Source organism: Phyllostomus discolor, chromosome 6 (assembly GCF_004126475.2).
Source record: "Phyllostomus discolor isolate MPI-MPIP mPhyDis1 chromosome 6, mPhyDis1.pri.v3, whole genome shotgun sequence".
NCBI classification, from domain to species: Eukaryota; Metazoa; Chordata; class Mammalia; order Chiroptera; family Phyllostomidae; genus Phyllostomus; species Phyllostomus discolor.
In genome coordinates this window covers 26,299,101-26,316,700 of record NC_040908.2, presented here as the reverse complement: position 1 = coordinate 26,316,700, position 17,600 = coordinate 26,299,101, and the positions used below count along the sequence as shown (strand labels likewise).

General features: G+C 41.6%; 1 protein-coding gene across 5 annotated transcripts in view; it reads left to right on the top strand.

The window, feature by feature from the left end:
* THADA (THADA armadillo repeat containing) overlaps positions 1-17,600 on the top strand; it is a 287,667-nt gene that overhangs the window by 118,790 nt on the left and 151,277 nt on the right. For all 5 annotated transcript variants that reach the window (XM_028514640.2, XM_036027907.1, XM_036027906.1 and 2 more), the window contains 2 exons: positions 5,500-5,589; positions 6,953-7,084. In XM_028514640.2, the coding sequence (XP_028370441.1) occupies positions 5,500-5,589; positions 6,953-7,084 (222 nt within the window). The remainder of the gene's footprint in view (positions 1-5,499; positions 5,590-6,952; positions 7,085-17,600) is intronic.

Here is a 17,600-nt window from a genome sequence, read left to right as displayed (position 1 = left end):
GGTGTGGAACAGTGTTCTTGACACGTTGTTAAGTCCGAAAAGCGAATTATAGGATAGCGTACACTGAGAATGGTATAGATTGGCAGACATCAAAACACACGGGCAGCTATTTGGGGTGGTGAGTTTATGGTGATTTTTAGATTTTTCTTTGAAATGTTCTTTATTATTGATTTTTTTTCCCCTCAACAAATAAGTGGTGCTTACTTTAAATAAAAAACAACTTTTAAAATAAAACAAAATGGTGCCAGGCAGGCGTTTTTGCTCATTCGGTAAACCGCTCTTGCCTGCCTACTTTGCCCTGCGCCTGGCTGGGCCCCGGCAGAGTCCACCACCTAGCCTGGCAGGCAGAAGAGTGTGTGGGGGGAGCTCACAGCCCCTCTGTGCTCCTGGTGCGTTATTGCAAGTGCTGGCAAGTAGATGCTTTCCAAGGAGCTCCTGTGTTTCCCCGCAGGCCTTGCATCAGTTGTGCCTGCAGAATCTGCCCCTGTTGGGTAGGGGATATCGCATCGTTAGTGTAGCCTGACAGTCTAAGTTGCAGCTTCTCTATTCTCCCCTCCGCCCCCGGCTTGTTTGTTTTCACCTCCATCTGTCTCTTTCATCCCATTCACAGCTTTTGGTGGTCTCCTTTTGTCTTCCTAGGAGCTTGAAATTACAAGAGATTCAGTTTTTTCCTTTTGACTACCACTTCTCTTGTTTTCACAAAGTTGCTGGGCTAGTTTGTAGCCACATAGATAAACAGGTTTGAAATGTTTGTCACTGGGGAATTTACCCCCAAGGCTTGCTGTATCTGTGGAGGTAACATATCAAATAAGCTGGTTTGCTTATTTGGGCGAGCTAGATGAAGTGTTTGCAAGCCAGTGAGACAAGCTTTATTTGTTTGTGTTTAAGACAATTTCAGGCCCTGACAGGATATTCAGTTTATTAATCCAAAGGTGATTCTGAAGGTTCTTAGGTATAGCTAATGGGACACTTTAAGAAATTATGAATTTGTGACCTGGCCAATGTGGCTAAGTTGGTTGGAGTGTTGTCCTATAAACTGAAAGGTCATGGCTTCAATTCCCAGCCAGGGTACATGCCTGAGTTGTGGGTCAGGTCCCCCCCCCCCCCCCCCCCCGTCAGGGTGCGTATGAGGCAGCCAATCAGTGCTTCTGTCTCTCATTAATGTTTCTCTCCTTCTCTTCCTTCCTTCTCCTCTCTCTCTCTCTAAAATCAATGAGTATGCCCTCTTGTGAGGACCATTTTAAATCATAATTCCTTTTCTTCTTGATTGTGTCAAGGACTGTCCTTTTGTTTTGCTTCATTCACTCAGCAACTATTTATTAGGCACCAGCTGTGAACTGAACATCATGCTCAGTACCTGAGATAATGTAGAAAAATAAGATAGATATAGTCCTGGCCCATGCAGAACGTATAATCTGGTGGGAAAAATAAGACAGTAAATAGGAACTTCCATGTATGACATGCTTCAAGTGCTATGAGGGGATTTACGTGGAATGTGTAGATCGTAATTTAATACCAGTGACAGCCACCCAACCCATATTTGAGACCTTCAAGGTGTCCCTGAAGAAGTCAGCCAAAGCCCAAAATTGAGGATTATTTGGAGTTACTCTGGGATAAGAAAAGGAAAAAGCTTGTCCTAGCAGAAGACACAAACATTTGCCAAGTTCTAGGGACTAGAAAAATATTGATAGACTCCCCACCCTGCAAAAAAAAATTCTATATGGTTAGGTTGCAAAGGCAGAGAGGCAAAAAATGGCTGGACAAGTGAGTCAAATTAAGTAAAACTTTGTAAATCAGGAGTTTAGACTTTATTCAGAAAGCAGTAGGGAGCCGTTAATCTTACAGTATCACATGATTAGATTTGTATTTCACAACAGAGAGTTAAGGGGAAGGGGGAGATGTAAGCAAAGAGATTGGGTGAGAGACTGACAGTATCTAGGCAAGAGGTAAAAGCAGTTAGACTTGGGGTGGCTGCAGTGAGGATGGAGAGAAGTTGATTGAACTGATACCCTGGAGGGATAAACATCAAGATTTGCTGCTGACTGTATGCATGGGGGGTTTCAGGCTTGGGAAGTTGGGTGGGTAGTTAGGTGTCAATTGAGTGGGTAACAATCACTGAGAGAAGAAAAAAAGCATAAGGCATAGGTTTGCAGTTAACTATATTAGAATTTTTTCCTCCTGTCTAACGTTATTTACTTATTCATACCAGTCAACTGACATTTACATAATATTATGCTGTATATCAAGAAAGATTCAAGGAAGTGCCTGGCTGGTGTGGCTCAGTGGATTGAGCACCAGCCTGCAAACCAAAGGGCTGCTGGTTCAATTCCCAATCAGGTCACATGCCTGGGTTGCGGGCCAGGTTCCCAGTAGAGGGTGCACAAGAGGCAATTACACATTGACTTTTCTCTCCCTCTTTCTCCCTCCCTTCCCCTCTGTCTAAAAATAAAATAAATAAATAATAAGTAAGCTTTTAAAAAAGAGAGATGCAAGGATGTATAGATAGATACAGTCCCTTACCTATAGATATTCGTTCTCCAGTTGAGGTTAAAAGGTACACATTTAGTGAATGTCCATTGGGTTACCAGGTTCTACTCTCTAGTCTAGTCTTTTCTCAACTATCTTTTAAAGAGTTTAGTAGCCCTGGTTGGTGTGGCTCAATGGATTGAGTGCTAGCCTGCGAACCAAAGGGTTGCTGGTTCAATTCCCAGTCAGGGCACATGCCTGGGTTGCTGGCCAGGTCCCCAGTAGGGGGTACGCAATCTTAAAAAAAAAGAGTTTAGCAGTTTTAATTTTTACTTCTGAGTCTTGAATTCACTGGAATTTAATGTTGTATATAGTAGGAGTTTGGGATCCAATTTTCATTTTGTCCATGTGGATAGTTAGATATCGTAGCATGTATGATTTTCATAGTACTGTCATCTGTATATCAGTTCTTTTGTAAATCAGGTTTTCAGATGTGTGTGTGTGTTACTGTGCTCTCTGTTTTATTTCACTGGCCTATCTGTCACCATAGGTCCTAACTACTAAAGTTTTATATTTCTAGCTACCTGATAATATGAGTCCCACAACTCTGTGGTTTTCAATATTATCTTTGCTGTTCTTGCTTGGCCCTTTGTCTGTATATATTTTAGAATCTGATTGTCTGGTTATACACACACACAATTACTATTTTTATTGGAATTGCATTGAATTTGGGGAGAATTTCATCTTTACAATATAGCCTCACCTATTTTAAGGCTGATGTCTTTTCTTATCTCCCTATGAAAACTATGATACACCAAGGTAGGAAAAAAAGAACCTTGACCTCTACCTCATACCTTATGTCAGATGGATCATAGAACTCATTGTAAAAGCAGAAACTATTAGACTTGTAGATGAAAACAGAATATCTTTGTGATGTTCAGATAGGCAAAGATTTCTTTAGTCATAGAAAGTATGAATCATAAAAGAAATAAATTGACCCAATAACTGTATGTATCAAAAATTGAAAACTTCTGTTCATCAAAATACATTAAGAAAATAAATGGGCAAACCACAAACTTGGAGAAAGTACATGCAATGCATATATGGTGAAAGAAATAAGCAACTTGATTTAAAAGTGGGCAAAAATCTTGTCCTTTTCCAGTGACTAATGCACATGAAATATGTTTAACATTACTAATCATCACAGAATTGCAAATCAAAGTCACAGGGAGATGCCACCACATACCCACGAGGATGGCTAAAATGGAAAAGAGAAAGACGAGAGCAGATGCTGGAAAAAATATAGAGCCACTAGAACTCTTCTTGTTCTTGGGAGCATGAAATGTTATGGTAATTATTTTGGAAAACTGTTACAGTTTCCTAAAATATTAAACATACTACAGTTTTATATATTTACCTAAGAGAAATGGAAACATATGTCCAAAGAAAAGGTATAGAGAAGTGTTCCTAGTAGCTTTATTCGTCATAGCCGAGAAGTGGAAACAATCCGTGTCAATCCGTGAATGGACAAACTTGTGTATTCACACAATGGAATGCTACTCAGCAAACACAGAATCCAGCTCTTGATACATCGAATGGCATGGGTGAATCTCATAAACTTTATGCCAAATGAAAAAGACAGACACAAAAATTATGTAATGTATTATCACATTTATATGAAATTCTAGACTAGACAAAACCGAACTGTAGTGATAGAAATCAAATCATGATTGCTTTGAGGACTGGGAGTTGACTGGAAAGGGGCACACAGGAACTTCCCGAGGTGATGGAAATTTTCTGAGTCTTCACAGAGGTGCGAATTACATGAGTGTATGCATTTGTGAAAACTGAACGTGTGCTTAAGACTTGAGTGTGTCACTGTGTGTAAAATATACTGTAATTTTAAAGCATATATGATATTTTGGGTCTCCATGAATAGAAGCATATAGCTAGAGTTAATAAGAGGGAGCTAAATAGGGAATATTTATGCCACCCCTTCAGAGCAGTTCTTTAATAGTTATGGAGACAGAATACTTAATACTCAGCTAAATGCTGTATTTAGTTTGAGCTTCTTTGGTTGGTTGTGCAGTCTGAGGCGCTACTTTCAGGACCTCGTCAGAGTTTAAGAGTAGTTTCATAAAGACGGAAAAGGTAATCCTCACAGGTGCTAGCTGGAATGGGTCCCCAGAACCTCCCACACCAAGTTCGTACACACCTGATGGCCAAACTGCAGAGCAGTGGTCTCCACCAGGGACGTTTTTCCCCCGGAGGACATCTGGCAGTGTCCAGAGACATCGCTGACTGTCCTGACTCTGGGGCGGTGCTGTACTCCGGGCAGCTAATGGGTAGCAGTTAGGGAGGCTGCTGGCCATCCTGCAGTGCACGGGGACAGCCCGCATAACACAGAATCACCTGGTCCTTGGTGCCAACTCGGAGAAACGGTGTCCCAGACCCTCCCTTATTAATGAAGCCGAGTCAGTCACCGTCAGCCAGGTGTTGGACCACATCCATAGTCCAAAGTAATCATTGGAAACTTGGCATTTCTACAGATTATGTATTTTTTCCTGACAGAATTTGATGTCAAATATTTGTAAATATACATAATCTTAAATTGGGAGATAACTTCCCACATATGAAGAGTACTTTGCAAATCAAAATTAAATGCATTGTTTCTGCTGATTATTAAATTCTTCAGATGCAGGTTTTGTTCTGAACATTATTTCATTAAGTATCTAAATAGAGTATGGTGACTACCAGAGGGAACTGGGGTGGAAGCAGGCAGAAGAGGGCACGGGCCGGGGGGGGGCGTACATGGTGACAGAAGGAGCCCGGGCTGTGGATGGTAAACACACAACACAGTGTACGGACGGTGTGCTGTAGAATCGCGAACCTGAAACCTATTTAACTAGCCAGTGCCATCCCAATAAACTCAATGAAAATAAATAAATATCCAAATAAAACTAAAGAGGCTTTATTATCAAATTAGAGGAAATCAAATGATAGTAATTTCTCCTTTTTTTTTTCTCTTCGCAGAATGACAGGGAGCGAATTTTTCTCTCGTTTCCCAGAACTCTATCCTTTTCTTCTCAAACAGTTAGAAGCTGTAGCCAATACTGTGGACAGGTAAGAAGAGAATATGGTAGGACAAAGTGAAATCAAGGATGTGAATTACTTCCTTAAATTGAGATTTTTCCCAACAGGTTTTAATCAACTCCTTTCTTGTAATGTAGATGGATTTCTTAAAGTGCTTCTTTACTACAGCAGTTGCCTGAGTCTCTTTAGTAAATTTATACTTGAAAAGTTGTATAAAATCCTGTTTTTATATATTTTTAAAATCCTATTTTATATTAATTTTTATTACGTTTAATCCTCTTCTCAGTGTTATATAGGAACTAGCTTCTTAGAAGCATGTAGTGCTTTCTTCTGTTAAGAATCACTACACTGTTGTGTCCATGAGTGTCTCTGTCTCTTTCTTTCTTTCTTTCTTTTTTTTTTTTTGAGGTATAAGGAGGGTAAATGGTGATGGACGGAGACTTGACCTGGGGTGGTGAACACACAGTACAGCGTACAGATGATGTGCTGGAGAATGGTGTACCTACAACCTGTATAATCCTGTTAACCAGTGTCACCCAAAAAAATTTAATGAAAAGGAAAAAAAGAATAATTTTCTTCCTATTATATTTTAAAATGTGTGTGTTTATGTATTGAATTTACTTTAATCCACACCTGGGGTTTTTTGTTTGTTGTTTTGGGTTTTTTACTGGCCTGTTACAGCTGACCATTGTGAAACCAGCGCAGGTAGCTGACTGATCTGGTCACCTGTGATCAGGAATGGTTCTGGTCTGCCTGAGCAAGGATGGCCAGGAGGCCTGGACACGAAGCCCCCGTCTAATCAGAGCAGAGGGAGAGGTTCACCACTGTCCTTCCAGTCACACTCTGTAGCTGGTGGTGGAATTTTCCTGTGGGCCTCTTAGCATAGGCACTTTTTCATTCTTCTAGAAGTTGGTATGAATTTATACTAGTTGTCTGTAATGGAGAAACAAAATAACATCAATGAGTTTTACTTCTGTTTACTATGCATTTTTTCATTAGGAACTTGTGCAGACAGGCTTTTCTGGCTCTAGTAAGTGACTGTCCATGCTTCCTTAAGTCCATTGGGATGTTGCAAGTTTCACATTTCATTCTCTGGAACGGGCACCTGTGTTGTATGAACAGCTCAAATAAAAACAGCAGACTCAAATTATCACGTGATAAGTTTTGAGAAGAGAGCTGTGTGCAGAAGCCCCATCCATGGCTTTGGCAGTAGTTCTTCCTCATTTGTGCATCAGGAATATATGAAGTGAATGGGGGAAAGGTGAAAAAAGGAAAACTATCCCTTAATCAGAGAGAGTCTCACTTTATATATGTAATTAATGGTTGAAGATGGTGCCTTACCTCTTAAATGTTGAATCTTTCATGTGCAATGCTTTTTGCTTTTTCCTTTCAGCGATATAGGAGAACTGAACCGTCACCCAAGCATGTTCCTCTTACTTTTGGTGTTGGGGAGACTGTACCCTTCCCCTATGGATGGCACCTATTCCGCCCTCAGCATGGCGCCTTTCATTCCCTTCATTATGAGGTAGGGTGTGCTTCGTGGAAACAATGGGGGTGGCTGCTGGGGGCCTTATGGAGGCATTTTCTCTCGTTCTCATTTCAGAAATTATAGATTATTTTTAACTTTGGGAGGTGTCTAGTGAAGGAAGGGAATTTGGGGTTCTACCAATGTCCCCAACTGGTCTCCAGTATTTCAGAGAAAAGTGCTTCTGTGGTGGGTGCAGGAGCTCCTGTCTCTGCTGGTTAAGTAATGTTTCCATGGAGTCCGGCCTGCCCGTGGATGTGTTGTGTGACAGGAGGTGCCCCCTTTCGAAAAGCAGAGCCTGGCTGTTGCATTGCCCTGTGTTGAGCCTGGCCAGCGTGCGGCAGGCTTGGTTCTGTCATGTATCCTCTGTCCAGGGCTTCAGGAGGACCTCTGGGGTTTGCTAGTGGGTGCCAGGAGCAGCATCTAGATGGCAGTGCCGGGTAGCATGAGTTCACATCTTCGCTTTTAAGCTCGAGTACCTGAGAAAGCCATGCATGCAGATGATGCATGGAGTCAAATGATAACAGGCCTTTCTGCTTCGAGAGCCTATTACCACTTCCTCTTGTTACAGTTTATGAGGCATCTGCTACCTTCTGATCACCTTTTTCATTTTGGATCAAAGGCCTCAGTAACTAAGCCTTCAGAAAGTATTGAAGTTTTCTTATGAAATATTTCACAACCTGTCATAATAGTTAGCTTATACCTCTCTGCTTACCTCTTGACAAAACAGCACCTTCGTTTTTATGTTATCTTCCAAACACCGAAATGGACCTAGAGCAGGAAAAGGGTAAAACATACCAAACTCAAGAGAGTGTGTTTGTTATTTATGTGGTGTCCCGGGTTCCACTTCCTGGTTTCGCAGAGCTGACGGATGCATTTTAATGTGAGAAACCATTAAACACGAGACTCCGACATGTGGTTGCCACAGCCATTTGTTTTCGTCAGGCCTTGGCTGTGGCCGTGTTATCTGTGATCACGGAGGTGACTCACTCAGGTTGGGTTTTGTTTCCTGAGACACAGAGTTACCAGTCTCCCTATCCAGCGTGTGGTGATTCATTTCAGGAATTTGGGTTATAATTTTACTTTCAGGAGCATTTAAAATTTGTACTTTCACATGTAACTGGAAAGCACTGGGAAAGGCACAGGCACAGAATCACAGTGTAGGCTTTTAGAACTTTGTCAACCTGTGTTGAGAACATTCAGTTTGTGGAAACTTATTACTAATCAATCCGCTTTGTGTTGCTTCCTAGAAACCAGAAATTACTCCATTGAAAGTACCCTTCCTAACTGTTGTTAGTTTACAATACGGTCAGAATGCTCACATTACTAATTATATTCAGAGCACTTATAATATAGATTACATTAATACAAAAGATTTAAACATTGCCTTAAAGCAGTGTGCTTAATGCATTATTATTTTTAAACACAAAAGGGACAAAGTAAGAAGTTTACAATAATCCCATCCTCCCAGTGAAAATGCCTGGGGTCAGTGGTTGCTTTCTACCTGAATAAAGACTCAGACCACCACCGCCAGCAGAAGGTGCCACAGTGGATTCCTTAGAGGGTCAGTAGGCTCCAGTTTATTAAATATGCATGTGTTTTATAGATAGAGTCTTTCAGACTTACAGATGCAAACATATGACTTGGGGACTTGTGAATTCTGTTTCAGCAAGTCCGGAGTGCGGCCTGAGAGTCTGCCTTTCAAACTTCCCGGACATGCTGATGCCTCTGGTCTGTAGATCACACTTTGAGTAGCAAGATTAAATCTGGACTATTAAACGTAAACATCAGAACTCTACCCTCCCCAACACATACACACAGAGATGATTTTGATAGTCGGTAGAAGAGTCATACTTGGCACTTGGTTAGGTTCTTCAGGGGTTTATAAGTAGATTTTGACCCACGAGCAGGAAAGTGTTCAGAGTAGGAAGGTCGGTAGGAAGTAGATCGGCCCTTGATGAGCCTTGACTGTTTGCCAGGTGCTGAACTGGACACTTTGCGTACAATGACTCTGAGAAGAGGTGTTTTCACCCCCACTTTCCTGTTGAGGAAACCGAGGTTCAGAAAGCCAGTCACTTACAGAGCTGAAGTGGGAATTCACCAAAATAACCAGTTCCCTTTAATGTGGGCAAGAGCTTTAGCTACACTGTGTAGGCCCTTTGCTTCGAGCAAGAAGGAGCCTATGTCCAAAGTTGGAGGATCTGCGCACAGGCTGTTTTTGGCATTTAGACTCATGTCCCCACCAGCAGTGGGATCTGCTCCAGACTTTGATTTGTCAGTAGTGAGGGTGGCTTCATTGGATGCCACCATTCTCTCGGGCTCACATCTATGGAGTCCTTGCCTGGGGTAATGGGATTAGTTTGTGGCCAGGTACAGAGGAAGGCAGCTTTTCCTTCTTGCCCATTTTCTGTGGTTCAGTGGAAATACCCTAAAGTTAGAGTTAGAAAACCCAGCTTTGGGTTTCATCAACTAACTGCAGGGACAACCTTGTGCTGCCCTAAACTGTTTGCAGTCACTCTGGAGGGATGAACTATAAATAGATTATTTTTTTAGAGTAGTGAGTTTGATAAAAATGTATACATTTGATTTAAATTGCTTTTGAGAAAATTATTCATGAAGAAAGTGAAAAATGAATCATAAACCTATCATTCAAGGCAGTATTTGTGGACCTAGCCATGGGCTAGGGCTAAAGACTGGGCTATTCTGACTTGGGGTAATAGCTGGAAAGATGGATGTAGGCACAAGAGATGGGCGGTGGTGTTTGCTTTTTGTTGCATTGCTGCTGTGAATTTATGTACTTGGAAGAGCTCTAATCAGGTTCTTGGATACTCAGAGTTTAGCTAAGGAAATTTTTCAGCTGGTGGGAGTAGCACAAAGGTTGCTATGCTAAAGTGAATTACACAATGGGAAGATTAAAGGCCCCATTGACAGCTTTTCATTTCCTTTTGATTTATGTGTACTTACTTGCCATTTCCTTCCTCCCTAATAATATGTGTAAGTATTATTAGTATTTTTGTTCCTTCGCCCATATTTGGGAGTATAAACTTAAACCACTATTGATTTTCTTTGTTGACTTAAATCTTAGAAGTTTCTGATTTGGAATTTCCAGAGTGATGTGTGTGTGCAGTTATGATTGTTGCATCATCTTGGAACAGATTGTTAATGCCAATCCCAATGTTTTGTTTGTAAGTTTTTTCTTTTGATCCAGTATATTTTATAGCCCCGATGGTGTGCTGGACCCAAATACACAGCTCTTTACCATGTGAGCCTGATGCCTTCAGTTTAAGGCTATCAGTTCACCCTTGAGTTCAAATACTACAAAGCAGTTATTCTTTAAAAGGGACCCTGACTAGCTCTCTGAGTACAGCTTACCGGTGTCCACTTCTCCAGGCTTTTTAGAGACCGAACTACCTCTGGACATTAGCCTTTGAGTTCCCTTTCACCAACAAGTTCAAGTTTGAATTGAAGAGCTGTGGGAAACAAAATATGCCCCAAACCTAAGTGACAGCATCAGGTCCTGGACAGAGCAAAGGCCCTGGACTCAAGAGGGTGGTCCTGTCCAGGCCCCACCACTTCTTCACTTGCTGTGGTTCCTGGACAAGGCCGTTTGCCCTCTCTGGACCAGCGTGGTGCCTGTGTTTGTAAGGGTGTCTGTGGAGACAGAAAGCACCTCCTAGTGCTGACAGCCGTAGTCTTAGCATCAGACTAATACCTGTGCGAGAAATCAGTCCCTCCACTGCCTTTTGTTCACTCTTTGGGTGCTTTTAGGAGGATGTCCCTCCACCACTGCCTCTTTTTTTGCTTATTTTCACTGCAAATAACGTCACCATATTTTCCCCCCGAATCATTCAGTCATTGTTCACTTTGGATAAATTTTCGGAGAAATCTGCTTTTCTTTTCTCTAAAAAATATTGAGGTACAAGTAACAATACAATCTTAATTCAACATGTGGCAGTGGAAATCATCCATAGAGACCTAGGCAGTGGAAACTTTTTTATTTGAGATATTGAAAAATCTGTCCAACAGTTTTTAAAAATTGGAAAACATGTGTGATATCTTTTACAACTATTTTATGGAAGTTTTTGATTGTACCAGTCTTTAAAAGCTCCTAAGATACAAAAACTAAGAGGTAACTTAGGCCTTTTAAGCCTATGCTATTGGGAAATAATATTGACTCCTGTTTTGTTTTCCTGCAAGTTACATAATTCAAGAATCATCACATTACTCATTACCCGGGTTATGAAGTTGAAAGAACTTGTTTTCCACAGTGCAGAGTTGGGGGTTTTGCAGTAGGGAGTGATTGGCTTCTACTTTCACTTGTGATTGTAATTTCAAGGCTGTATCTTTCTATTGGCTCTGTCTTCCCAGATCCTTATAGAGAAGCAGAAGGCAGGAGCTGCTTTAGAAAGAGACAAATGTGGCAGAGAGCAGTGGGAGCGCTGCTGGGCAGGAAGACGTGCCTTTCATGCCCTCAGCCTCAGCTCTGATCCTCTCTCCCTGTGACTGGCTGCAGCATGTGTTCCTTAAACCTCTTATCTTACTGTTCGTCATCACTGCATCATAATGTAATTCATACCCATATGCTCAGTGGTTATTCTCTCCAAATGAATTTTAATCTCTTTCCATGGAGAAGCAGCTGTGGGTTTGTTTGTTTCTTTGGTTGGTTGGTTTTAGTTTTTGGTACCTTTCTCTGACTAGCCCATCTTTGGGCACAGGCTCAATTATTAACCTCAAAATGAAACATCATGATTGAGACAGTTTGTGTCTTAGCAGATATGTTTATCTTCGAAGTACTTAAGGGACTGCAGTCCTGCATGTTGGAGCTGAATTTCGTATCTATGCCGGTTGTATAGAAAGGAGGCTTGACTGGGTTTTATGTTTTACCTGGCCTTCGAGGAGTCTTGTGTTCTCACACGCGCTCTGACATTTACTTTTATTTTGACCTCACCTCTCTGACCCTCTATTTCCTTTTCTGTTGAATGAAGGTATTGGATATTACTTGGGTCCGCTCTGGCATCATAGGCCTGTGACCTGAGGCCTTCCTGAACTCTGAATTCTCCTCTCCTGCCTGCTGTCCAGTGAACTGCCCTGGAGGCCTATCTCACAGCTACCCTGCTGTAGGATTTAGAACCAACTGAGGGGAGTCTGGATTGACTTTCAACAGAAAGTCTTAGAATTATAAACAAGCCAAAACATGTAGGGGAAACATTCCCAGATTGATGTGGCATGAATAGGAGGGGCCCTCTGTGCTTCTGGCTGTCAGTCTGCGTAATGGGGTAATCCTGCTTACAAAATAACAGGTAAAAGCTCCTTGGTTGGCTTGTTAAGAAAAATTCTAGAGAAAGGAGGGGTTTGGTATATAATGGTGATAGAAAAAGGGCAGATTTTAACTCCTGCTTTGGCTTGTCTCTGCCAGTAAACTGAGAAGAAGGCCCCGGAGGCAGATGTAAGGGAGGTGACAGAAAAAAACGCTGTCTCCTATGCATGAAGGCAAATCCTGGGACCCAGATGACTGACAAACTTGTATGCAAGTGAGCGTAGAACCATGTCGGTGATTTGAGGGAAATGTGGGGTGGGAATGTTACGCTAGGTGCTTCCAAAGGGTTTTTTTGAAAGAGGAAAAGGCATATTTTATCAATGACCAAACTTATGTTGATAATAACTGTTTTAGATGGGTCATTCAGTGTATTACTTGCAAATGCTTCACACTTTGTTTGCTGAGAGCTAATAAGAATTCCCTAAGGATAAGTCATGCCTGAGTCATCTCATTGTTTTGGTGGGATTACTAATCTGATGCATGAAGACAGTATTTTATTCAACATTAGAATTGCTTACTTAAATGAAGACAGACTAGATGGCTTATCAGGTTTGTATATAATATAAACATACTAGGTCATGAAATAAAAATTCAAAATAGTCTTTAAGCATGAGAGTGACAAACGCCAATTTTGGTTAGTAGCCATTACCTCTGTGTGGCTGGGGAGGATGAAATTGGGGAAGCACATGCTAGGAGCTTCATTTTTATTTGTGCTGTCTTCTTAAGCTGGGTTCTGGACAAATTGTTGATTGTCATATGCTCCATGCTCTTTTTTTATTTGATATGTCTTCTACAGTCCATAACTTAAAAATAAGATTCAAAATAACCTTGAAAGACTAGATTGATATAGACTATCGATAACATTTAATAGAGATAGGACTTCTGTCTATAAAAAGTCCAACCATGTTAATAAAATGAGAACAGTTTGTGAGACATCGATGTAACCTGGCAGCCAAGGAGAGTGGACTGAAATATGCATGCGTGAACAATGATGACTTCACTATACTAGTCAGTTGGGGCAGTAGATGCCATTGAGTGAGCATGTGTACTGTGTGGCCATTGCATTCAAAATGACTGAACAAGTAGAGCAGTCAAATTTTGCATTAAACTTGAACATTCCACCATGGAAACTATTCAGATGATTCAGAAGGCGTTTGGGGTTTGGGGTGGTGGCAATGAGTGCAGCACAAATAAAAGTGTGGCACTAATGATTCACAGATGGTCAAGAATCTGTTGAAAGTGACCCACATTCTGGAAGGCCTGCAACAAGCAGAACACCTGAGAATGTTGAACGTGTACAGACGGCAATCAACAAAGATCAGCGACTGACAATGCGAGAACTAGAAGCTGATCTGGGGATTCCAAACACTACTATGTCTGGGATTTTTATGCCGGATCTTGGCCTGAAACGTGTTGTAGCAAAACACGTTTGTTCCATGGCTTCTGTTACCAGAGCAGAAGGAACATCATGCTGCAGTTGGGAGAACTGTGTGAGGTCCCAAGGTGTCTACTTTGAAGGGGACTGAGGCATCATTGTCCTGTGTACAGTGTTTCTTGTATTTTCTTCAGTAAATGTCTCTAGTTTTCATATCACATGGATGGATATTTTCTGGACACCCCTTATATATACAATAGTCTGATTTTTAAAGAAACGTCAATTGTGTGCATAAAGACTGGACTGTCTGGCTTCAAAGCAGTTTCTATATTTTGAAAAACGCTTGGGGAATGGGGTTTTTTGGTGAGCCCTCAGGAAGCAGTGCGATGCAGTTGCTGCTTCCTGATCATGAAGGTTTCAGTCCCCCTCAACTCTGCTGGCCAGACTAAACCCACATCGTTTTGTTTATTATGCTCTGCTCTGGGCTTCCCATTTTCGGAGGGTCACTGATAAACTAGTATTTAAACAGAGGAGGTGACCAAGACAAGGAGGAAGCGGAACATCTGGAAACAGACTGGAAAAAACTTCGAGGCAGCATGGTAATGGTCTTTACATACTTGAGAGGCTGCCATTTGGCAGAAGGCACATCATTTCTCTCTTGTGTTCCCAATGGGAAAGTATGAGATAGATTTCAGATTTCAATATAAAGAAGAATTTTGTGAAAGTTCGCATTCTCTACCAGAAAAATAAACAGATTTCCTTAATACCGAGCCGCCAGTCATCGAAAGTGTTCAAGGAAAACTGATCCCATGTTGGGCAACGCGGCTGAGGCTGGGCCAGATGACCATCGAGGCACTCTTTTTGAAATGTCTTAATTTAGAATGGCTGAAAAACTCAGCTGTGGGTTCTACACGTGCAAAACCTGTAACAGACATTTGTGCCTATTTACAGGTTCCTCCGTCTCTGAAAGAAAAGCGGTCGGGGTGCCATTCTGGGCGTGGCCCACAAGGTCACAGCAGCCTGCTCCTGCGTGGTGCCCCCCAGCAGTTAATCTGCTTAAATCAGGCTTCTAAGTAACTTCCATAACTTTGTTCTGGATAGTTCTGAAAACTTTTTTCTTTTTTTTTTTTTTTTTTTTTTGCCTGTGGGATGTTATGTCTGAAAAGCATTCCTTATTAATCTAATTATCTTTTTTGGTGGCGGTTGCTATATTTTTCTCCATTCCAGATGTTGGCTTAAGCCACATTTGTTTTCTGACAAGTACAAGGAACATCTGAGTCTTTGAGAAAAGTCAGAGATGCTTTTCTGAAAGTGATTAAAATAGATAACTCTTTGTTGTCCAGACTTCCAGAAGGATCTTCGTGAACAGAGATGCCTGTAGGAAAAGTACAGGAGTCCCCAAGTCTAGCCCATGACAAGTAGAAACAGCTGAGAATAGGGCTTTGCTGGTGCTATTCATGTAGAACTTACTCCCACCTAGCCAGCCTAGAGGTGCCGGACTCAACCCTTCCTGTGGTTACTACTAAATTCCATGAGCCTTAGGGAATGGCATTAAAGGTTAGGTCGTCCTGTAGCATCCTGAAAGAAGGGACCTGCCATTCCATAAAAGTGTGGAACCCCTAACCTTCGGTTACTAGTGGACTCTGATACCAGGTCAAGATTGTCAAGGCGCAGATGTTTAGTTCTGCCTGGAGTGGGGTAGGGGTGGGGGGGGTTGTTGAACTGCTAAATTTTCTTCTTTGTCTGCAAGCCAAACCTTTGCCCGCTCCCTGCTTTCATACAGATATGTAAATGAGCCTAGTCATTACTTTCCTTGGGGGTATTTGTTGTATTAGAGACATACCTTTTGAAGTAAAGCAGTGAAACTCTGGTGGTAGAATTTTAGGCCTTACATAGGGAAGATGTAGAAGCAGAAATAGGAAGGTTGTTTCCTAATGTGGGTGAAACCTCAGTTGGGGCAGCAACCTACTTGGTCTCCTTTTTACTGTGAACCTGCTGAGCCAGGGCTTTATTTGGGGGCTGTGCTCATGGCCCGGAAGTTTCGAATTCCACCTGGAGAGCTGAGGTTCACCCTATGGGATGAAATCATGCTTTCCGTATTGAGTGACGTTTTTGCTGTGTTCTGGCTAAAAAGATACTCTGTCATCTGTCACCAATTTTTATCTCTCAGTACCTGGAGAGGGGCTTGGCCAACTTCATCTGTGGTGTCAGATCTCTTTAAGACCATTTTCTAAATACATTTTTAGTTAAAGGAATGAGGAGTTCACCTCATATGGAATGCATTGACAAAGCAAGCTGGAAAAATAAAACTTGTAGGAACCAGCTTTTCTTCAATGTTATCTGTTACTTCAGTGGGCCAGTTCAGGTCATGTTAGAACAAGCGATTTGATCTGTAAACAGCTTCATTCTTAGGTGAAACTTCTAACAATGATAGTAATACATGTCCTATGGGTGCCATTCACTGTAAAAGTTAGAATCCAGTCAGTTAATAGATCAACCAAGTAGTGTTTGGTCTTGGGTAACATGCAAAGTAAAGAAAAAAGGTCTTCATCTTTCAAGAAAGTTACTGGTTAGTAAAACCCAGGCTTGTAAAGCTGACATACTCTATATTAACCACATAGTTATGTGACAGACACACGAAGGACCAAGGGCTTGTAAACAAGGGGCAGAGCACAAGTGGGCTGGAGAAGTTCAGGAGCACTTCCCAAGCGTCAAGGCAGGAAAAGAATACGGGCATTCAGTCTGCCAGGTCCGGGACGTTGGGAAGTCCCCGTGGGGATTAGCTGCTCATGTGAGAGGAGGGAGGTCATGCTGTCTACTCTGTGGACGATGGATCCAACAAGGGGAAGATCGTGAGGGACTGATTTATAATTCATAACTTGGAAGTCATCCTAAAGAGTTTTGCTCCCATTTGAATCAAGGGCAACCCGGGAAATTAACAAAATAAATGGGTTACTGCTTAACAAGAGACACCATCAATGGTGCATCTTTGGTAATTTTAATAAAGAACAGTATTTGCTCTGTGTCGCATTTAACTGTTATGGAAATAATAGTGATGGGAAAATTATTATAAATTTAGTAATATTTAAATTTTGAAATATTTAATTATATTCCCCCTAAGGAGTTTTTATTTCCTTACTCTTAATTATTTTCTCAAACATTGTAGCCAAATAATGCCGAATTGAAGGATTTGACGGTTCTAAGCCCCAGAAGCCAGCTAACCTGCAGTCACCTTACATGGTAGGGGACATTTTAAGATGAAAAATGTATTTTTTTCTCTTTAGGCCGAAAATATCAGTTAGGGGATAGATAAGAAGGTGAAGATGAATTATAATAGGCTTAAACTGAGGACAAGGAAAAGTAATGACAGCATGTTTTGGTTATCTTTCCCAGACTGGCAGTTTTTTCCTCCTCCTTCTCAGGGCCTTGACCCTACCAGTCTATTTATAATCTTCTAATTAAAACAAGCTTCATCAGTCACATCAACTGCACAAGATACATCTGCCCTTTTACTCTTCCTCTGTATCTTACTCTTCCCACTTAACGTGAACACGGAGACTCTTGACTGCTTGCCCTGCCTCCCCCCCACACCAATTATGGATTTTCTCTTCTTTATCTTATAGTCTTGTCTGTCACTTTATTTTATGAGCGCTCTTCATCACTAGTTCTTCTATCTATTAAGTATATTTTCCAAGGGCCTACTTTGCATCATCGCCCCAACCCATTGGCCCTGCTTTCATCCCCTCTTATGTACAAGAGAAAATACAGGCCTTCAGGCATGGACTCTCTCCATGCAGGCACCCATTCTACCTGCCCTAGGTCTC